General features: G+C 39.4%; 1 protein-coding gene across 2 annotated transcripts in view; it reads left to right on the top strand.

Moving 5' to 3' along the window:
- The window catches only part of TRIO (trio Rho guanine nucleotide exchange factor), a 258198-nt gene that overhangs the window by 80370 nt on the left and 154197 nt on the right, over positions 1–23631 (top strand). For both annotated transcript variants that reach the window (XM_087760929.1, XM_087760936.1), the window contains exons 3-8: positions 312–426; positions 3876–4068; positions 4725–5237; positions 8382–8504; positions 19419–19610; positions 22572–22703. In XM_087760929.1, coding sequence (XP_087617055.1) covers positions 312–426; positions 3876–4068; positions 4725–5237; positions 8382–8504; positions 19419–19610; positions 22572–22703 — 1268 coding nt within the window. The remainder of the gene's footprint in view (positions 1–311; positions 427–3875; positions 4069–4724; positions 5238–8381; positions 8505–19418; positions 19611–22571; positions 22704–23631) is intronic.

A 23631-nucleotide genomic window follows, 5' to 3' on the forward strand; every position in this document is an offset into this window, starting at 1 on the left:
CACACTGCCAGTCAGACTTGAATGTGACTGTGATGTGTAAGTGTAATGCTATGGTTATTCTTTGTTTCAGTTTTTTTGACAGATAACTTCCTCATTGTAGGAATTGTGACAATATGCTGATTGATAGTCCCAAAAATCAATTTTAAACTGGTCTCTAAATGACAGTGTTGGTGTTTAAATCACTTCTCTTTTTAAGTGGATATTCATGAAAAAGTGTAGGACTTAAGTTTTCCAAAAGTATTCTGAAGACTAGTTTTGTAAACAAGAATGGTGTTATGCTGTGGGGACTTTTAACATGTTTAATTTTTCAGGTGGCAGAGATAAGCGTGGAGGTCCCATTCTAACGTTTCCAGCTCGTAGTAATCATGATAGAATACGGCAAGAGGACCTTAGAAGACTAATTTCATACCTAGCGTGTATTCCTAGGTAAGTGATGGTCACTTGATAAGCTCTGAAGCTATAAAACAAAATAAATGGATTATGTTGCAGTACACCCACAAGCTAGAAAACTGAACAGGTTAAGAAAATGAGCAAATTCATATCAAGTTCTGTCAGTTACTGTTTTCAAACTGCTTTTTGGAAGAGACCTAAATAATTATTCTGCCTTGTAGAAGGAAGGCTGTTGGCAGAAAGGCTGGTGTGCTTTAGCTGGAAGTAGTTTGTGTCTTGGAAATGGCACTGCCATGCCATATTGCTGTCACTGTGTTGAAGACTGCGAATACAACTCAAAGGCTTTCAGTACGTCAATAATTAGAAACATGCTGGTCATCATTCACAATATGCCTTGTGTGGACTGAAGTCAACACAACACTCCTAACTGTTATTTGTATTAGATAAGTTATAGTGTCCTGATATAGCACAGGAATAACCAGGAGAGAGATAGATATGTAAGATTGCTTGTACAGGTCTCAGATGAACCTGTGGAGAGATTTGTGAAAATACTGATATCATTGTATTATCAACAATTTAAGCTGTGAATTACAACGTCCTATTTAAATAAATTGGCAGAAGTCAAATCCAGTGCTAGTCTCTGTGTGTATATATACAGTCATATATATATAAAGTTTTATATATATATATATATATATATATATATAAAAGTAAAGTTATATATTATATATATGTAAAAAAGTTTGTTCACATAGAACTTTGTTCCTAGTAATAACTGAATTGGGGACAAAAATGATTGTAAGACCCTGACTTTAGGGCCATCTCAGAATCTACCAGCATTTGGTGCAGACTGGAGCAATGCTGACTGTGCTTGAATATGTTTGCCAATGTCCTCAAAGAGCAGTTGTCATTACAGTTGAAAAAAAATCCCTTGAACAACACCCCTGAATGCAATATCTTCCGTATTTCTGTAATATGTTAATTTATAGGCAGTCTTTGCACCTGATGTAATCAGATGTCAGCTTCAGATTGACAAAAGTGCTTTCATAAAAATAACTTCAAGGCATCTAGTTGACAGTGTGTATGGCCTTCCTTAAGAGTAATCGCTGCTAGTTCAATTATTGTAGTCTTTATTTCACTTTGAAGTGGAGGACTGTTTAAAGTTAACTGGGGGATTTTGAGGAGGTAGAGGAAGGAGGACAGGAAGAAGGCTTGAGATTTTTACTTCTGAAATAACTTGACTTCACATTTGAATGTTTGAGATGTATTCTAGCTCTCTAGAGCTTCAAGTTACTAGAGAACTTAATAGATAAATATGCATCAAAATATGCCCAAGAGAGTTTTCTAGAGATAATCTGGCAAAATACAGTGATCCTTTGGCAAGAGATGTATGTTAGTTTAGCATCAATAGATTTAAAATGAAAAGAAAGTTAGTGCAGGTTTTATATCTCTGTAAGCACAGCAAAGCTTTGAGAATAAAAGGAGCTTTATTAAAAGCAAATAGTTTTCATACAAGTCATGTTTTAGGGACTGATCATGCAACTTTTGCTAATTAAGAAGTCCCAATTGGTACAAATAGTCCCGAACATTCACTCTGTCTATTAGTTACTGCAGTACTATTCCTCTACATAGCTGAAGATTCAGAGGTATCAGTTGTTTGGCAAGAGATCTAAACACTTAAGGTGATTCAGTCTCACAATTTTACTAATTTAACAATTTATCTGATTTAAACATACTGCTAAACTTAAGTCATCAGTGCTGACTGGGCTGTAGTTCAAGTTCACCTAACAGATGACCTTGGCTAGCTAAAGCCTCCTAGAACAATATTTGTGATCCTTGGCCAAAAGAGATTCATCTTTTTCAGATGATGGGGGGGCCACGTGATGGGAGGACACATCTGTATTGTATCACATAATGAGGGGCTGCTTTGTACACCCTAGTAGATGTGTGCCTTGTAAATTAGTGGCAAGCACTCCTCCTCACGCAATGCTCAGTTTATGTGGTAGGATAGGGATGGGCCGAGCAGCACTTGTATGATAGCATGTAGCCTTTCACTAATGGGTGTATCTTTAAAGCAGTACTTGGTTTTGCCCTTTAATCCTGTAAGGCTATTAGAAAACATTTTCACCATGGTCAGAAAATTGTACGTTGTAGCCTGCATGTATTCCAGGCTCGTCAATTTTAATCTATTTTTCTGCTACCATTGCCATTTTTAGCATTCCTATGGGCAGGTGGGACAGCCAGTATTTATCTTGATAAACTCCTTTTTTAAATGGTGGTTTGTGGGTTTGGTTTTTTTAATTAAACCAACTTTAAAAAAAAACTCTTTAAAGGAACTTGTATTATCACTTCTTTCAGAAGCTTTTCTGCTCTCCTGTATCAGTCATAACTCATCTTTCTACAGTGTGGCCAATGAGACTCTGTGAAGTATGCCGGTGAAGCTTCCCTACTTCTTGGACACTCTGAAAACCTCACCACATGAACTCCAGAATTGCTTTTACATTAGTCACATCCCTGAAAGTGACTCATATACTCAAACAATGGACATTTGGTCCCTTTTGATAGTCCATTGGGTATGATGCATTGGATTTGAAATATTTTCCCTTTCCATATTAACAAGGTCATGTAGCAAATTCTACTGGAACAAAATCAAAATTTCTGGTGTTGGTGGTGATAGCCGTTTTTGATCAGCGGCAAGCACTAAGTGTACAAAAGGTACTGATGAAAAGAAATTGAATCTGCCATTCTCGGAGGAGTTGCCAGAGAATTTGGGTGTGAGGTCTGTTGACTTTTGAACAGCAAAATTGAACTCAAATTTTGTAGAAACAGGTTGATGCAGTTTTCTTCACAGCCATAAAATGCTTTCTTATCCATTAACTATCCACAAATCAATCCTTTACAGCAGGACTTGTCAATAAAGGGTTTTTTTCCCTCTACAGACTCTTTAACTTTCAGATAATGTGGGACTAAATCTGAGGCAGTTTTAAAAAGTTGCAGAAGTGGTAGGTAAGAACAGTATGCCATCTTCTGTCTTAGAGGATCCCCTCAGTCATTAGAAAGGCATATGTATATTGTCATCAGTAAAGTGTGCGTGTGTGTTCTGAAGAGTCAATTGTAAATGAATTACATATTGCCGCTTCAGTAAATGGTGTGTTTAATGTGTGTGTAAGGTGAAGGAGAAACAAGACTGGAAGATGAATCATCATGAACATAAACTGAATATAAAATGAAAATGAAAGAGGAGATAAAGGCAGATTATCAAATCAGCAACAGGTGTAAAGCTGTCACCCACGAGGAGTTTGGCGGGGCGGGGGGAGAGAAGCTTCCTGACTGATTCATGAGATCTGCTGTACGTGTCAGCTAGTTAACAGTGAGACCCTCGGGTTAGCTGAGGAGACCACGTTCATTAGGCAGTGTGGTGCAGTGGAGTGCTGTGTTTGAAGTAGTAACGCTTGCCTGATAACCTTTTCTTCTTTCTTCTGCAGTGAGGAGGTATGTAAACGAGGATTCACTGTCATTGTAGATATGCGTGGGTCAAAATGGGACTCCATAAAGCCTCTGCTGAAGATTTTACAGGAATCTTTTCCATGTTGTATTCATGTTGCACTGATAATCAAGCCAGACAATTTCTGGCAGAAACAGAGGACTAACTTTGGCAGCTCTAAGTTTGAGTTTGAGGTAATTTTCCCTATGGTATACAAATTTACGCTTTATTTCATGGTTTTAAGTGTGTTCACTACTGATCAGCATCTTGAAAACTCTCAGATAAATTATGTTCTAGATAGAGGAGGGGTACATTAGGCCAGTGGTGCTAGAGGGAATGTGGTTTTCTTCATGTACTTAGGCTAGGTAGTTGTGCATGTTGTCATTTATATTCTTTTTCTGAGCTTGAGAAAGATGGAATTAAGGTTTTACCCCTAATGGTAAAAAGTTAGGTTTCATCTGTTTGTTGTCTTGGTCTGCAGTGTGGTAATTGTGATAATCACCGGCATCCCCAGGAAAGCAGCCAGGTGAACCTTGCTGTTATCCTCCTGCTGCTTTCGAAAACACGAAGTCAAAACTTAATCAAAACAGTAGTCAAAAGAGTGGTTGCTGTTTTCTCCTTAAGTGTAGTGAAGTAAGAAAGAAATAAAATATTTCTCTCATTTGGGGAGAATACCTGCAAGACAGGAGGCTGATCAGAATTGATATTTGAAAAGAAGTGTATGAGAAAAGTCGCGTGGACTTCATGAGCAAAATGATCAACTCTGACAAAGAGAAAAATAAAAACTTGAAAGAAAATTTCAAATTCATTTCAGTAACAGCATGTTTTAAATTTTCATTTTTATTTTTAGACAAATATGGTGTCTCTGGAAGGCCTTACCAAAGTAGTTGATCCTTCTCAGCTAACCCCAGAATTTGATGGCTGTTTGGAGTACAACCATGAGGAGTGGATAGAAATCAGAGTTGCCTTTGAGGACTACATTAGCAATGCAACCCATATGCTGTCCAGACTGGAGGAATTGCAAGATATATTGTCAAAAAAGGAAATGCCTCAGGACCTGGAAGGTGCTCGCAATATGATAGAGGAGCATTCACAATTAAAAAAGAAAGTCATTAAGGCCCCTATCGAGGACCTTGATGTGGAAGGACAAAAGCTGCTCCAGCGGATACAGAGCAGTGATAGCTTTCCCAAAAAGAACTCTGGGTCAGGGAATGCAGACTTACAGAACCTTTTACCCAAAGTATCCACCATGCTGGACAGGCTGCACTCAACACGGCAGCATCTGCATCAGATGTGGCATGTGCGGAAATTGAAATTGGACCAATGTTTTCAGCTCAGGCTGTTTGAGCAGGATGCTGAGAAGGTAAGGGATTGGGGGAGGGGAGTATAAATGGGTGCTGCTTGACAGACTTGAAAGAAGTATGAAGGATAACTGCAAATAGTGGTTTTTGTCTTTAATCACTAGCCTTTTAATGAGAAATAAAGGATTTCTTCATTGAGAGTGACTCTTAGTCTTCTGGAGTAAAGGGGATGGGGTAGTAATTCTAAGCTGTGAAGAACACAGGTAGCTCTCACCGAAGAAAATTTTAAGTGGTAGTGACTTTAAAGCTTTTGCTTCAGTAAGTTTTTGTTTCAGACAGATGCTTTTGCATGCGTCAAGTGAAGATGAATGCTGTATACTTTATAAATACAGATGACTAAGGACTACACTGGTCTCCTTTTGAGCGACCCTTGGGATTTCAGTGACAGGCAGCCGACAAAGTCTGAAGAGGCTGACATGGGGAACTGCTTCATTGATGCAGGATTTAAAGTCCCAGGCTAAAAGCTGATGTGTCTCTTTTGACAGTGCATATGTCATTAACAGGGGACTGAGGGTTCTCAGAATGTTTTGGGCTAACCAGTCCCTTCTAATGAGAAAGGCTTTGATTGTCATGGAATTTGAAGAGGAAATGTGGCAGGCAGTGTGCTTTTAGATGAGCTCAAATAAGATCTATTTTCATATAGAACGGTTTTGCAATCACTTCTTATTAACTTGTTATCATAGAACAAGTAGTTTTAAGAAAGGGTGGGGAGTTTTTCTCCAGGAGAAGAAGTAACTAGACTATGCAGTCAAGTGGTAAGTATGGTCTTTGTCAGATTTCTTAAAATATTTTATGTAAGAACACCTGAACTGGATGAGACCAAGCGTCTATGTTATACCAGTATGCTGCTCTCTAGCAGTGGTGATAAGGAGATGCATGGGGAAGAGTAAAAGCAGAGCAAACATATATAATACTTCTTCCTCTGGTTTCTTCCCCTGTGCTTTCCCTTACCCTCATCATTTCAGCTCAGGGACTTTTTTTACACTACTCCTAATGTTTTCTGCAGTGTTTAAAAAATAAATGTTTTTTTAAAAGTACCATTTAAAGTAAGTGTTTACTGAATGGGTATAGCTGAAAATAGTAGAGGCATGTAAAGAGCGGAAAAAAATCTGGTCAAGTGAATTTAAAGTTTTAAAGTTATTCAGAAAATAACAAGCTGTTAGCCTAGCATTGCTCTTTCAGGCCCAAAATGCTTTTTAGCAACCTTTTAGCCACTTAATTACAGCATTAATTATTCTTTCTTACAGCATGAACAAAATAAATTTTGGTGGTGCTCACATGTTATTGAAAGATACGTTCTTCATTTAGTCATGTAAAAGTTGCCTACATAACTTGGGCTTTAAGAAACTCCTTGTGACATACTTGAGCCTGTGGGATTGATCTCTGCCCTGCCATGTGGTTGCCTAAGCTCCTATCTGTGTTTTCTAGGTTCCTGATTGCAAGGATAAATCTATATTAAATTAATGCATCTTCTTTCAGAATAGAGGGAAATATTAGGCACCTCAAAATGGAGTTGACAGCAGCTAGCATACCTGGGACTTTATTCTCTCATCAACCAGTAGAAAAAGATTAAAAAGAAGGTTTGTGTAGTATCCCAACTCACTTTTCAATTAAGGCCCTTGCCTTAATCTACTTGCAGCCCTTATTTCACTGGTTGTGTCAGATTAGATTTCATAGCTCAGGGCTTCTTTATCAGTGTATGTCTACGTGGTTTATTTAGGTGTGGGAAAGGACTGGATCTTTGTTGGAAAAATAAAGGCTATTGGATGGGGAGAAATAAACGTATTCATTTTGGCGGACTTGCACAACTCTTTACACAAGAAATCTGGGCTGGTTCAGGAGAAGAGAAGGCAAAAAAAGGGTGAAGTGGGAGGCAATCTGATTGGAATTGCCCTGTAGGTATCTGAAGGCAGCAAAGTCAGACTACTTAGAGAAGGGTGGTCACGAGCAGGACCAGTGTCTATTTTGAATAATGTTCTAGCACATCTTCACTGTAGTCTAGATAAGAAACTGAAAATTTTAAGAGTATGTGATCAGCTGTATCAGTTGTCTAATCTCTTAAAACTTTTTTTGGTTTACAGTCCTTACTATATTGTAGTCTACTTATAATTTGATTTGTCATGTACCTGGGTGGAATAATGGATTTGATAATATTGCTCTGTTAGTCAGGATATTTTAAAAGATCTTTAAATGAGTACTTAGTGCTCATTGCTACCATTTTTTTTCTGAACAATCCTTTTCAGATTATCCAGAGAGTAGCTGGGTCTTCTGAGCTGAGATATAGCAAAGATTTCACGACCATGGCTGGGGGGTGGTGGGGTGGTGGTCATGGTGTTAAACTTAGCCTTTTGCTGTGTTGCTTGGTCTTTGAAAACTTTGTCTTCCAGTGCCAGTGTTAACATACCTATGTACTTCCGTTGATGGTCATTGTCAGATAAGGTCTTTCCTGAAATTTGTTTGAATGTTAAAAGACTTCCCCCCCCCCCCCCCCCCCAAAAAAAAAACCAAAACACAAACAAACCACAAAACCCAAACATATTTAAATATTATTCTTAAACTTGTCTGGGAGAAGGTAATGTGCAACTCTGTGCTCAAGTATAGTTGTTTGGTTTTTTTAATTTGTTTAGCAATAGAAAAGTTATTTTCAAATCTGCTGTAAAGTTATGAACTAAAAATATTAAACTTGGTGCTGAAGTACTTGATCAGCAAGAATGAATCTATATTTAATTTCCATGAGTTGTCATTTTCATTCTAAATGACTAAGCTGCTGACATCATGAAATGCTGTCACTAGAGAATGTATAAGCTTGGTAATTCAGGGCTGTGCTCCAAGCCTGTTTGTTTACTACAACTTCTTTGTAGTAACAAAGTTATGACTTTATGCTTATGACTTTACTGTAGCTTGTTGATATAAACACCTATAGTAAAGATTTAACAGCCTCAGCTGTTTGGTCAAAAAAGTCAGATTTCAGGAACTATTTGGTTAGAATATATGGTAACTTACAATGGAAAGAGCATCAGTGTTCATTTTCATGGCCTTAGACTCTTTCTGTCTTCTGTGTTCACAGATTTCTCACATTACTTGTCTATGATTTTTGCCATAACAAATTAGTGATTTTTTTATTTTCCCTTAATATTTTCTTGTAGATGTTTGACTGGATCACACACAACAAAGGTCTGTTTCTGAACAGCTACACAGAGATCGGAACCAGTCACCCGCATGCGATGGAGCTTCAGACACAGCACAATCACTTTGCCATGAACTGTATGGTAAGAACAGGCCTCAGTTCACAGCACTGACACATTGTCTCTTTGCTTTATGTTAAGGTAGAATTCATAAATCATACACATAAATCATTCCTTCTGGTACAAGTAGTGCAAATTTGTATTTGAGCAGTGAAATTGTAAAACACAAAGGAGGAAAATAAAGGGTAGCCAAGTACAGAGGTACTATGATCAAGCAACAAAATTATTTTGACAAATGGCAGTATTCAACACAACCTCAGCACTTCTCAAATATAAGCGTCTCAACTTCTAGAACCTGGGATGTGTGTTTGAGTACTGCTTTGAGTCTTGTAGGAAATTTCAGAGAATCATGTGTAATACGGAATTTAGCACTCCATGTGGAAAGAAATAACTCTCAGGATCTTTTGAATAGATTGCAACTCAGACAAAAAGTTCGGAGAAGTAGTGATCAACAGCTGAGCTGTTTTCCATATTTTTAAGACACACTTCTCATTTCTGACACAGTAGAATGGAGCTAAAACAAACAATTTTTTTTGTCAAATATCATCTTAGGATGAGCTATCAGTAGGCTGCAATTAAAAATTTGGATTTTAACTGTCGGTGAGTGAAAGCTGCTTATTTTCAGTTTCATGAATTCCTGTTTGAACATGGGGACTAAATTCTCAAGTACATTTTATGTCCTTTTCACTAGGAGGACTGGAGGTGTTTAAATAACTTCGGGAGTCTGGGTCTAAATCCAGTCCCTGGCTGTCAGCTCAGTGAAGGAAGAACACTACCAGTCTTGTTAGAAGTTAACATCCTTGGCAGTCCAAGGATGGGAATTGAATTAAAAGTATGGTCAAAACAATCAACTCTTGCAAGAGGGTGTTTTTTGTAGGACAGGACCACTAATTGTGGAAAGAGAGTGGCAAAGTAAACTTACCTAGGTTATACGTCTTGCTGAACTAATGGAAGAACTAGTAAGGCAGCTCTTGTGTACAGTATAGCTAGAGTTAAGGCAATAGAAGACATGAACAGAGAAGTTACATTTTTCTTTTGCAACTCAGCTATGTTTGCAAAAGTTTAAAAAAAATAAAAATAGGTATGAACTTTTTGAAAAGAGTAAAGCAAATGCTAGGGAACATTGTAATTAAGTTATGTAAAATCATATATGGATGTAACTTTGACCAGTAGGTTTGGAAGATAGAGGTTCACTCCGTGGGCATGGGTAATTGCTCCTTTATGGAGTACCTCATTGTTGTTGCTCATTGCTCTGCATATGAAGTAGAGCAGAAAGAAACTCACAGGAGGACAGTAGGTATCATTGACATGAGATGACTTTTGGAACTTAGTAATTTTGGATGGCCTTCCAGGCAATTCCTGGGCTTGTGCTCTAAAGGTTAAATTCTTCTTCTGTCAGCCTGTCCTGGTATGAGTCACCATTGTCCTCTTTTCTTCAAATTGGATGACTTTCCCCCCACCCACTTTCATACTGTTCAGATGCTATCAGCAGTAGAAAGCACTTGAGCAACGTAGCATAATCCCTCCTGCTCTGTTTTTGCTGTTAGTCTTTTGCTGTTAATCTCTGTTTTGCCTGTAGTAGTCAAATGCATTAACTACAGAGGACTTTTTCTCAGCCTGTACAATGATTTCTTGAAACATGCAAGGAGCAGCTTAAATTTGGGGCAAATTAAACCATCCAAATATTCAAAAGGGGAAAAACAAGTTGTAGTTTTTGATTTTTTTTTTTTTTTTTTTTTGTAGCATAGCCCCCCCGCAAAAAATGGTTCTTTGTCACAGAATAGGAAAATACGAATTCAAAATGATCAGTCCCTGGTTTTGATTTAAGCAGCATTCAGATTTTCTGGGTTTTATTTGGTTAAATGGCAAAAGCCTTAAATGTAGATCAGGGGGAAAGATGAAACTGGATGTGACATAAAAAAATGACGTGAACTGACTGAATTTTGGCAACCCTTATTTTTCATTAGCTTTTAACTGGAAAAACGTCAGGCAATCTTAACTCCTGCAAGTGTGTTCAGCTTTTCCCTAACCACTCTTCACATACACTCTTTGCTTAACAAGCTACTATTTGTTCACTGTTCCTGTCAGTGTAACTCTTCAGTAATCAGAGTTGATTCTGTAGATGGGTTAAAAGTTAAATTCCATGTAGAGATGGAATTTAACTTTTAACCCATCTACAACCATGCAAATTTATTCAATTGGATGGGGTAGAGAGGAAGGAAGAGTGTCAACTATGTATAAGGTTTATTATATGCAGGAGATTTTGAAGGCTTTTCGTTGTGGCCCTAACTGGACCCTAATAGATCTTGCTTTCCAGGCAGTTTCCTTAGGCTCACTTCAGGTGAGGAAGGGCTGTTCCAAGGATAAATGCTGCCCAAGCAGCTAAATGCAACCTCTTGCACGTGCTCACAGCTTAACCCTGATAATTGATGTTGCAGCTGCTTTTCCCAACACATTGTGGTTGCCTCGGGGCACATGCTCCCTTCACAGCAGGTGCTACCCTCTGTCAATAGCTGGCTCCCCATCTCCCCTTCCTTCCCAAGTAGCATTTTGGCTTTCCAAGAGGCGCAGGAGGGCAACTTCTGCAGCTGCTTATGCCAAACTCAGGTGAGAAAGAGCAATGGCCTTTGGGTGAGATGCCAAAATTTTAATCTGGTCTTCCAGTCTGAAATGAGCCACCTGGATGTAAACCGTTGTGAAAGCTACTTGGTTCCTGTCATGAACAGGAGTTGGTTACATTGAGGACAAAGAGGATTTGCTGAATGTTTCTTTTTTTCCTTGTAATGGTTTTCTGCCATTTTTCAAATCTGATTTTCAGCATTACAGCACAAAGTGGTTGGAAGTTTAAACCAAATGTTGTAAAACAAAAAGGTGAAGAATACATTGGGGGAGGAGATTTAATTGTACGTTCAGTAGTTTCATTGGCAAGTGATATGTCTAGGAACCTGGTCTGTTCAGTGTGTGATAGGCTCATGTGGTTGCACTTCAAGGTAACAGGAGTAAGTTCATTAAAGTCTTAAGCTTAATACACAGACTGGTTCTTATTGCAATGAAACTGTCGCAGAGAAAAGCTGGATAGGTGCAGTGATGTGCGTTGAAGATGGACATACGTTTGGTTACCATTGCTTACCACGCAGGTTGATGTGGCTAAAGAGGCTGCTGTCTGAAAGATAGTTCACATGTGCAGCTGTAGGTATGTGACCTGCTATTACTGAATTCAAGAGGCTGATAAATGTCAAGGCTGTATGTGTAGGGCAAGTAGATCCCATGTTCCCTGACTGTGGTGAAAAATAAACTCACAATGATTCTTCTCTCTAAAGATGAGGATGGATTTTCAGTACAATTTAAAAGGCCTGCTTTCAACAACAGTAAATTGCTATTGTCAACTCCTGAGATTTATTTGAGTTAAGCAATACTCAGTTTCAGCTTGAAGTGCCTCTTTGGGTGACTAAACCAATGCTTCACTTCAAAACAAGTTTTTAGTACCTTTTAAGGGAGAAACTTGCAAATAAGGCATCATAGGAGTTGCAAATACAAAAATTATCTGTCAAGTTTTTGAACTGCAAAGGCAAAGTACCCATGATTATATGATTAGTCAGTCTTGCATGCAAGAGTGGGAGAGACTGATTCTCTGTGTGTCCAGTCTTTTTCCTGCCATTTTCCACATGCCTGCTGGGACACAAGGGAAACAAAAGCAGTCATGTGAAATATGGGTGAGGAGGAGGATGTTATCTACTTGAATATTTTCTTCTACTCTTCTTGCTAGACCAAATGGCCTTGCTTTCATTACGTCTTAACTGTGCCCCGCACTGCACTGGTGAGGGTCAAAATGATTGAAAAGCCACGTAGGCAAAAGGAAACTTTGTTTGGAGAAAGCTGAGACTGGCTACTATTAAAGGGTGTGCTATGACTAATTCTTGTCTGGGGCTGATAGGACCATCAGTAGAAGCTATGTTTATTAACCATAATCCAAAAAGTCCTGTGTCAATTGTAAGCATATTGCTAAGTTGATTAACGTTCTCAGAACAGGCTATTTGCATATACTAAACTACTTTATCATGGTAGTAATTGAATAATTAACATCATCCAATAAGGGAGTGACAGAGATGAGCACTGGTGAGAGTTTTGGGAGGTTAAAATATAAGTATGAACGCAACACTTGAATATCACTGGGTTTACAGAGTTAAAAGTTACAAAGATGACTGACTTGGCGTGGCTTGCTCAAATCCAGCCACAGGGACTGGTACAGATGAAAACATTAAGAAGGTCAGGTGAGGTAATATCAGCTTAGCTGACAGCTAGTGTGACTTTTTCCTCTTCCTTTGTACTACTGATATATTTCACTCTTGAGATTCTTTGTATTGTTACAAAGATACATATTTAAAATTAAGAGTTGTCCTTTGAGATAGACTTAAGCACCATGTGAATTCTAGACTACCCTGGGTCCTCTGAGACTTCAGCATATCAGAGCAAGACCACAGGTTGTGAATTGTACATTCTTTCTCAGATTGCTTTGAAATGCAGATTTTCACAAAAGACTTTGTGCAGAATGGTGAACAGTAGTAAGCTAGCTCTTCTGTCTTCTGGGGGACAGGTCTGTTTTGTGTTTTTTGGTGTTTTTTTGTTGGTTTGGGGTTTTTTTTTTGTTGGTTTGTTTTGGGTTTTTGTTTGTTTGTTTTTTAAATAATAGATTGCTCAGGCAGGGCTTTCAGTAAAAATAAATAAATAAAACTTAGATGGTAAAATTCATCAACTGTCCAACCAATCTAACACCCCTAATAGACAAGATAAAGACTCTAAATGGGGATGGGGCAGCAGAGTAGGTAAAATGTATTCAGTCAAGTTTTTGGTAGTTCTGAATAACCATAGTTTAAGCAAACCATGGATTTGTGATGTTCTTGAAGTTCAGGGAATGCACAGCTGCGGATCCTGGTCAGACCGGGAGGATATTCTTTGAGTGCACATTTGTAAGGGAATCTTTCTGGTGCCAGAGCAGTTAGTGCTTACATGCAATGTCTGGATGCCACCAACCTGAGAAGAGACTGAAAAGGCAAAATTAGTTCAGGGTATTTCCAGCTTCTGAGGAGCACTCCAAAGTCAACATGAAACAGAATAGGCTAGATGTGCAACCCTTAAGAAGGAAGAAGCAAATAAACAGATTTTTAAAAGCAATCAGCTGGTGAGGTGTTAATACAGCATCAAGTATGTTCATGTTAATGAATCATGAACTAAAGGAATAGACAGATCTTACTTCACTCTTGATACTTATTGGGGGTGCTGAACTTAAAATTTGTAAAGAAATTGCTCTGATTCAGTTGGTCTTACTAGAGAACTAGGTCCAGTTTAAAGCCCCATGCTTAATGTTGTAATGGGGAACATCCAGATGAAAATGACATGGCTGTAAGGAGAGGTTGAAGGCATTGGCGTTTACTATTAGAAAGTGAAGGTAAATAAAGAGAGGAAAGAAGGTGGCGTTGGTGTTGGACTATGTAGTCTTGCAGTAAGATTCCTCAGGTACGCCATGAAAAATGTAGGAAGGAGAGATGATAAATTTGAAGAAAGTTAGAGTGAAATTATTTCACTCATTCCAGTGCTGATAGCACTGGTTAAGTAGTTACCTGAGAATATTTTGAGGATCCTTGTAGTTGAAGAACAGGTTAAGCACTTTCCCTAATTGTAGTCTGGATGTTGCTGAGTTTATTTTTTTTCAAGGGAAGAGATCAGGTGATACCTTTAGTTGTTCTGCAGCCCACATCTCTGAAGTTTGGATTCCCAGACTCAGAGTTTTATCATTGCTGCAAAGAGCGAGAATAGAAGAGATACTAGAAAACCTTTAAATCATTAAAGGAGGTGTTATTTCATGCATTAATGCTACACCTTGTCTTGGTGGCCATTTGTATGTGAAGTGGCAGATGACTTGGAAATTCCATTGCTAAAATATTTCCATCACAGATGAATAGTTCAAACTCACTACAGTCTATATAGAGGTGCCAATTATGATGCTTGTGGACCATGTCACTGAGGTGGTTGTTTTTAACACTGAATGCTTCATAGTCTCTGTGTCAGGAAACCACTGTTTGAAATCTTAGAGCTAAGCAAACATTTTCTAAATGGGTCTGGGAAAATCAGGAAATAAAATAGAACCTTCAGGGCATCTGCCAGTTTTATTTTGTATTGAGTGTGATAGAAGTTCAGTTAAGTTGGCAGGCTGTCACCTATGTTTTCCCCTGTGTACTTGCCTTTCAGGCAAACACCAAAGAATGACACAGTGCACCTCCGCTTGTGTTAGGCTACTAATCTGTGTTGCCTTGCTGAGCAATACTTTGTTATATGTACACTCCCTTTGGGGAATAATTCTGCAATGAGGAGCTTTCCAGATATTGTAAGGTATCTTTTCAGCTTCTGGCTAAAGGGCATTGTGAGAGAAAATAATCGTACTAAGTACATTCGTGTACTTACTATATGTACTGTAATGCAGTAACTTGAATTGTTCCCTTTTTAGTTTTGTTACAATAGCAATGTGTAACACAATGGAAGAAATGCAGTATCACTTTAGCCTTTCACTTTTTAGACAGTTGATACACATTTAGAAGTTGCAGATGTTTCATGCAGATTCCCATGATGTAAATGAGATGGCTGAATAAGTCTTTAACAGTTATTGCCTGATAGCTGTTGCTTCTTTAACTAAAACCAGGATGTAAATCCATGCAATGAGTAAGACGTCAGTCCCTGGGGAATGAGCACCAGCTTACTTGGAACAGTACTTCTCAAGCAGAGCACAAAATACGCATTTGTCATATAGTAATGACAGTGGACCTGCCTGTCCTTTTAGAAAATTAAACAAAATTTGTTAACCTTCAAGGATCAGTTAAAGACAGTCCAATTGTAGTGAGTTGCTTTTTGAGATTCTTTTCCTCTTTAACTAAATCTGTCTTTTTTGGGTCATTGCATTCGAAAATACCGAAACTTAAACCTTTAGTAGATATATCAGGTAGTGAGGGATATGATGGGGGCGGGGCGGGGAAGGTTGAGATTATTGTAAGATTTTTTTTTTGAGGAAAGGAATGTGATATACATAGCTTGGAAAGTGTTCAACTGTCAGCATATTAATTCATATTCATACTGCTGCAGGGGGTATTCTTCCACACTTGTGAAGCCAGATTTCCATGGGAAAATGAATGCATTTTAACCACAGCTCAGTCTTGATTTCTTCATATTTATGTGCTCTGTCCTTCATATCTAACTGATGTTCCAGAATTTCCAAAATTCCTTTATTATGATACACAAACAGTTCAAATGGAAGTCTAATATAGCCTTTATTCTTTTCTCTTTTAACGCTTGTTTTTTTCACACCACTGTAAAGATCATGTAATGGTTTTCTGGATTCATTTAGCCGTCTTGTATTTATGCTACATACACTTTAATAGGCCTAAATGGTCTCCAGTCTTTTGAAATTTGTTGGAAATAGCAGTTCTGTTCTCTCCCAGTTGTTCGGCTGTGCTTAAGAGGAGTGCATAGATGCGTGAATGAAAAATGAAAAGGTAGTATTGTGCAGGAAGGAAAAACAGCCAACATGACACTGCGGTGCTCAAGTTATTAAGTGAACCAGCTGAGAGTTAGGCTGTGTCAGGTATGCTCCTGCTTGCATACGTGCATACAGTTATAATTAATAGAAACCTGTGCCAATTAGCACTCAGATGAGTCAGCACAGTGAATCCTGGAGGAACTGCAACACTTGCTTCAGCCAGTCAGTGTCAGGCTCTGGGCAGTGGCTCGATGCCAACAGGTAATGGTTCCACCCCAGATGCTCAGTATCTATGTGGCGGTGGGTGTCCATGTGCCAGCGTTCTCCCCAACCTCTCTTACTGGCAGGGGTATAGTCAGATTTTGGCACAGACTGCCCATCACATTTGTCAACAGTAATATAACCATACAGTTTTCCAGCAATTTCAGGTGTTGTTCTTCTGTCACTTGTTGATCTGTGGCCTTTACTGAGGCTTGTTGCAGGCAGTTCTGTCCCCCTGGCTCACTGGACTGAGTTCCTCAACCCTTGATCAGGGAAGGTTGTGGTGCTGCTGCTGACAGGTAGCTAACTGCTCTGGGGCGTTTCCTGCGTGCTGGCATTCCAGAAAGCACTGCGTGGACAAGAGGGAAAAATATTTCACTGCAGAATGTTGAGATTTTAATGGTGTTTGTTGTTTTCTTCCCAACCGTTCTGTGTGATAGTGTTTGGCAGTTTAGCCTCACATGTAAATTTTTAGGATATAGGCAAGAACGAGTGCAGCTAACGGAAGTAGCCAACAGATGCAGCAGTTCACGCTGCAGTTCATGTAGAAGGGGCCAGCAACTGTGCTTAGAACAGCATCCATGTCCTCAGCAATGGTGGTGATGTGCCCCACGGCACATTCCCCAGCTGCTGCTGGACCGACTATCCCTGTAATATCAGAGGCCTTAACCCCGAGGGAGCTCCAGAAGGAGGATGCAGGTCTGGGGCTGCAGGGAGTGCCTGTGTTCTCTTGTCAAGGAGGCAGCAGCAGGAGATGGTTTCCTTGCCCACAGGAGGTGTGCAGTTATTAAGGATCTGTGTCACCAAGTAAAGGAGCTGCAGGAGGAGGTCAGCAGTCTGCACAGCATCAGAGATAATGAGAAGGAGATTGACCAGATCTTTTCCAACACTCTGCAGCTTCAAGAGCCCAAACTACCAACTGTACTGAAGGGAGGAGGGTCAAACAGAGTTTGTGCCTGTCTGTTTGGGAAGTGGAGACTCCCGTGATGATGAAGGTTGGAAGATAATGGCTTCTGGCACTAGGAGGAAGGTTTCTGCTCCACCTGAAGATTGGCAGCGACTGAATAGGTTCACTGGCCTCACAGCTGAAGAGGAGCTGGGAGCTATCAAATAAAGCATCTGTGCCATCTGAGTCTGAGCCACACAGGAGCACCAAAAGGAAGAGCCAAGTGATAGTAATGGGAGACTCCCTTCTGCAGGGAACAGAGACCCCCATCTGCCAACGTGGCTCATTCTCTATGGAAGGTTGCTGCTTGCTGGGGGTTCTGATTTGGGACGTTGTGGAAAGACTGCCAAAGGTTGTCCAACCCTCAGACTATTGCCCCCTGCCGCTCTTACATGTGAGCACCAGCCATACTGCCAGGGTGACCTGGAAAGTCTCAAGCGTGACTACATGGCTCCAGACACAATGGTCAAGGGCATGGGAGTCCAGGTGGTTTTCTTCTCAATCCTGCTGGTGAGAAGGTAGATGGATCTTGCAGGTCAACAAGGCAACAGGGTTTTGGTTTCTACAACCATGGGACCCTCTGAGGATCAAGGATTGCTATTTGACTATGTGGGGCAAAAGTATCTTTGCCAGCAGGCTGGACAACCTGATAAGAAGAGCTTTAGGTTAAGAAGGATGGGAGAGGGAGAAGAGGACCAACAATCAAGTAAGAAGTGGTGGACTGGGTTGGCAAGCAAAGGGTCTGCTGTGATGTGAGCAAAAGGGACACTATAATCAACAAAACAGGGCTGAACTTGGGTTGCTCCAAGTGTACCCACACAAATTAGGACGTGCCTACAGGACAGCATTATGTGGAAAGCTCTCATTCCTTTTCTGGGAAGTCACCATGACCAAGTTCTTCTCTGAAGAACCTGTATGGCATGCTTGTATTGTACAAGGAGAGACTGAGAGAGCTGGGATTGGTTACCCTGGATAAAGGAAAGCTTAGGAGGGAACTTACATGTATAAAAATATAAATATCCGATGGGAGGGAGTAAAGAAGGCAGAACCAGACTTTTCTCTATGGTATCCAGTAACAGAACAAGAGGTAATGGGCACAAGTTGAAACACAAGAAATTCCATTTAAACATAAGACACATTGGAACAGGTTGTCCAGAGAGATTGTGGTCTCTCCATCCTTAGAGATTCTCAAAACCCCACTGGATGTGACCCCGAGCAATCTGCTTGGATTGAACCTGCTTTGAGCAGGGGTGTTGGACTAGATGATGTCCAGCCTCAAAAATCCCGTGATTCCAAGTGCTTCATTCTAGATGTATTAGAGTCAGCCCAATTGAAAGAAGTGTCAACTCAGCATTATATACATGAAGCTCTGGAAGAGCTACTCAGAAACCTTTTGGAGGTGAAGTTGTTCTTGTTTCTGGCTTTGCAGGAATGAGAAGTTCTTGATTGCTTCCTTTGAAAAATATTGTTTGTTCATACAGAATCAGAACAGGAACAGATTTTAGACACTTTAAGCCAAAATGCATATGTGAGCTAAAAGGAAAGAAAATTAGAGTGACTAAGAGCCATCAGTGAGTAATGCCAGTATGCTGGAGAATCTTTCTGATCTTTGACCTTATTTGTCTATATTTCAGTGCTAGCTCTGAGGCAATATAGTCGCAGGAAAATAAAATCTAAAACTGTTGGAACTCCTTAGAACTCAGAGTTCTGTGTTTCGTTACTTAAAAAGTAGAAATGCTTTCAGAAGTTGATGTAAGGATTTGTAGAGTGATGTTGCACACAGGCATACCATGGGTAGATCAAGTGCTTGCTAATTATACTTTGATTTTCCTGTATTGTGTGTGTCTGAATGTCTTGTTGACTTGAACGTTTGTAAACATTCTTATTGAGGCTGTTGCAAAATTTGGTTAGCTTTTCCTCTTCTGTTGTAATAATGGGTCTTCATATAATATGACTTTGTTTAAGCTGACCGTTAACGTTAGCTTGAGACTCTCTGGTCATTTCAAGTTGTCCTTCTCCCTTGTCAGTAATACAGGTAGTCTGTTACATTATACACCTAGATTCCAAAGTTAGGCAGGCACAAACTTGGCAAATAAAACCAGTCTATTAAGCAGTACTGTAATAAAGAAGAATTTTATGCAAGTATACATCTGTATTTAAGTGATCTGCTAACTTCCGCTAATTTTTCCTTCCTTCTTCTCTATAGAATGTGTATGTAAACATAAACCGCATCATGTCAGTAGCAAATCGCCTGGTTGAGTCTGGCCATTATGCTTCACAGCAAATAAAACAGATTGCTAGTCAGTTGGAGCAAGAATGGAAGGCATTTGCTGCAGCCTTGGATGAACGTAGCACGTTACTGGATATGTCCTCCATCTTCCATCAGAAAGCTGAACAGGTTAGTGAACGGGGAAAGCACCAACAAAAGTTCTGTGCTGTAACGGTGAGTTGTACTGTTTGCTTTCGATTTAGACAGAAGTACAAGAGTGATTGAAAAGGCCAGAGCATTCATTTCTGCCAATTTCAGCTAGTACTCAAACAAAAACTTGTTCTCCCCAGGACAGCCTGCTGCCTTTATATTCTCTGCAAAATGCCTTGCCCATATGAATGCAAGATACAATTTAGCCAAATTAGCTATATGAATCAAAATGAAGTGGACAGAAATGCGTAACTCTATGAAGCTTCTAAGTTGAAAGAAAGAAAGGAAAAAAACTTAGTATAGTCAGTATCGATATTGCGCCTTTCCTACATCCAGAAATCATCACTTGTTCTATTGTCCTCAACACTCCACTCCAATCAGTCCTTGAGTGTCAAGATTTAACTCACAGTAATTGCTTATAGAAAACTAAGTTGAACTGGCCTGAAAGTTGAGAAGTTAATTAACTGTCTTTTGAATCTGAAATTGTGGTGGGAGATGTTTACTTAGTATCACGTAAAAGATTCCTGCCTATATTAAACAAAAATTTTAGCTTTAGGCCGATTCCTGCCTATATTAAACAAAAATTTTAGCTTTAGGCCTATACCAATTATTTTAATTAAGTCATTAACCGTGTGTAACTGCCAGAGAAGAGGTGTATGTAGGGGAAGTAGGAATAAATATCCCCGAGTTAATAGTCTGGATGGTGAAAGCATGTTTTCCCCTCAAGGGAATTCAGTTCTGAAGGAGTTGCTATGTGTGTGCTGTTGAGTCACCCATTGATATTAGACTGACTGCTCTGTACATCTCTGCTGAATTTGGAGAGCAGAGGTTCTTGGATAGTTATAGCTGACTGAAGCTCTGGTGTGCTGTATGGCTGCTGTAGATACTTTTCTTCCCATTTGCGTTGCTAAATTGGATCCAAGAAAAGGTCTCATGTCTGATATAACTTTAATTTGAACTAAATGAAGGAACCACTTGGGAGTTGATAACTGCAGAAATAGAGAGAGGCAGCACACTTTATTTTAAGAAGTTTTTTTCCTGATTTCTACTACACAGATACTCAACTTCATAAATGTCCAGAAATTAGAAATGTGAATGCATTAAGATGCAAATAGACATTGCTTTTCATTATGTTAGCGGTGACATTGGTTTAACTGTCCTTAGACTAAGGTAAAGTATATAAACCGATGCCACTATAATAAGTATTTTTAGCAGGTGTTACAGAAAAGCCACATAAAAAGGAGACAAAGGAATTGTTTTCTGGTATAAAAGTCACCAGCCAGCTTGAAGCATTTGATAGACACCGTGTGGTACCTCATCAGCTTTTCTAATTGCTTGGGTTATTCAGGTTTACATTTAAGCACTGTCAGCCATACATGTAGGAGAGAGAGTGTGAAACATGAACAGATCAGGTATACCCTGACTCAAATGCTGTCCTGTTTCATAAGAAAATGTTCATCAGAAGTCAAGGGAGTAAATTTTGTGTGTGTGTGTGTGTGCTGGGCAACTATGGTAAGGGTCGATGTTACCTTCTTCAGCACTAAATGTAAGTGTAAACAGGAGGAAAGAGAAAGTGACAGGTAAGTGTCGCTGCCCACTGTCGTACACAGCGAAGACTGCACCCAGCTATCAGTGCCTGCTGACTGATGCAAGAGGTGTAGCTCTGTGGTCCCCCATGGAGCTTCTTTTGATGTTCAGTGCTTAAAGTTAGAGACTTTAAAAATTGTCCCTTGATGAAATGAGAATGAAATAAGTATCTCAGAGTTAAGTACTCTATCACCCTTTCTCCCAGCTTTCCAACAATAATGGAGTACCAGAAATGGTCTGTGGATTACTTTTTCCTCAAAAGACTACGTGTGCTCCAGGAATTAAGATACGTATGATGAGAGAAATGGCTTGGTCTCTTGAAACTTTTGAGACGTGAACTTGACATGAATAGAGGACAAATTTAGTTTACAGATACCACGTGTGCTTGGCTGTACTAAGTTTAATAGCTGTGAAAACTAGAAAAACAGATTCTTTTTTCCTCTTTCCTTTCCTAGCATAATGAGGGTATAAAATTCATGCCCCCTAGCTGTCAAAAATAAGTTGACAGAACTTTTGTTGTGCATACAGCTATGAAGGCAGTTTCTTGTCTGTCAAGACAGCTTAAGCTTCAGAGATAACTTAAATTGTCTGCAGAAGAGATTCTGTTGCAGTATCCTCATTTTCCCCTGAAAAGCTTGACTTGAGCAGCTATGCTGACTTAGCTGTGTGCTCCAAGTTCAGCGTTAGTCCTAAGAGAACCCTGCTTAAGTTCTAAATCCCTTACACGATTGCTGCTGTAGTAGCTTGCCAGATGGATTTAGTGCTTCTCTGCGTGTAGAAGTTAGTACTTTGGGGACTGAGGTGTGAATTTGCTGTGCTCTAACACTGCTTTGCCTCCTTGATGATCTCTTTCCAGCAAAAGACAGCTATGGGTAAGAGCTGAGGGTCTGAACTTGAAAGTTGTAGCATGTTTTACCTCTTTGTGTAGACAAGACTTTAATTGGCTTTCATGCGTCTGAAATGGTAGGTGCAGGGTGAAGTAAACTTTTTCTTAGCTGCAAAGTCAAGACAAGCAAGGGTAAAATTGAAGCATCAGTATTGCCAGCAGTTGCCAACCAAATTGCCAATTGGTTCTGAAGGCTGCCAACATACAACTAAGCCTGCCTGTCTCTGAACAGCACGGAGAGTTCCATATAAATAAAAGCACAAGTATAGTCAGACTTGAATATTTGGTTCTATTCTGATATAAACTTCATTTTGGTCAGTTCAGAGAGAAATACATTAAACATTTTTCCCTTAAAAAAGTCTTTTCAGTGGCTGTCACACAGATGCCAGTCCTTTTGTATATTGCCAACATGTGTGTACTTATTGATAGAACCCAAAATCAAGAAGAATGTTTTTTCTCTGTTGCAGTACATGAGCAATGTGGACTCATGGTGTAAAGCCTGTGGTGAGGTGGAGCTTCCCTCAGAACTGCAAGATTTAGAAGATGCTATCCATCATCATCAAGGGATATATGAGCATATTACCTTGGCTTACTCTGAGGTAAGTGTCTTGTTTGTTTCCTTAGGTTGCTGACTTGATAAAATGGTGTAATGTAAAGTTTGGATCATGAACTGGCATCACTTGTTGCATACTGCATTAGTTGGAAACTCAAGTGCCAGGCTTCTTTTTTAATTTAGTATACTGGACTTTGCTACTATTGTTCAGAAGTTAAGTGTTCAGTCTTCCCCTTAGTCTTCTGAAAGAAATTTAAAAGGCCAGATAGAACCATGTGTAGTACAAACAACCCATGCAGTGTGCTAAGTATGTTTTAATTTACATTTGCATATTACTACCTTTTAATAGCAGTATGATACTGTCATCTAAACACTTACCTGAAGGGAAGCTAGCTGGGTATTCTTTGGGAAAATACTTTGCTGGCATGGATTGCTTTAAGTGTGTTTTGAAAATCCATCTCTGAAATTGCCTCACAAAAAAGGCTTAACCATCAAAGGACGTCACTTGACAAGCCGGAAGTGATATGCTTAGTACTGCCAACTTCAAAGACACTTAAATGAGCCAGCGTGCCTATGTAGTCATCATTTGTAAGATTAGCATATCCTATGCTGCTGCTCTAATCTTGGATTCTGCACACAGTGAAGTAATAATATTCCTTAGTATTTCTGATAGACATATTTACAACTTTAGATAAAATGCTTATTCTGAAAGTGGCCTAGAAAGCAGTGACTAAAGTATCTATTGTTCTTCTTCAAATACTGAGTTCTCTCATGTGCTTTAGTTTGCCGAAGTGAGAAATCAAATGGGTATCGACTTCACTATTAGGTAACAGGTATTTTCTGTATTTCCTGTTGAGCTTTTCTTGCTTTCTTTTTCCAGGGTTGTTCTCATCACAGGGTAAAACTATTTTTGCTGTTAAATTGGACTGATGTTATTCTGGATTAAATACAGTAGTTCCTCTTGTCACAAAAGT

Source organism: Nipponia nippon, unplaced genomic scaffold (genome assembly GCF_047370975.1).
Source record: "Nipponia nippon isolate SJK-2023a ecotype South Korea unplaced genomic scaffold, ASM4737097v1 scaffold_1, whole genome shotgun sequence".
Lineage (NCBI taxonomy): Eukaryota > Metazoa > Chordata > Aves > Pelecaniformes > Threskiornithidae > Nipponia > Nipponia nippon.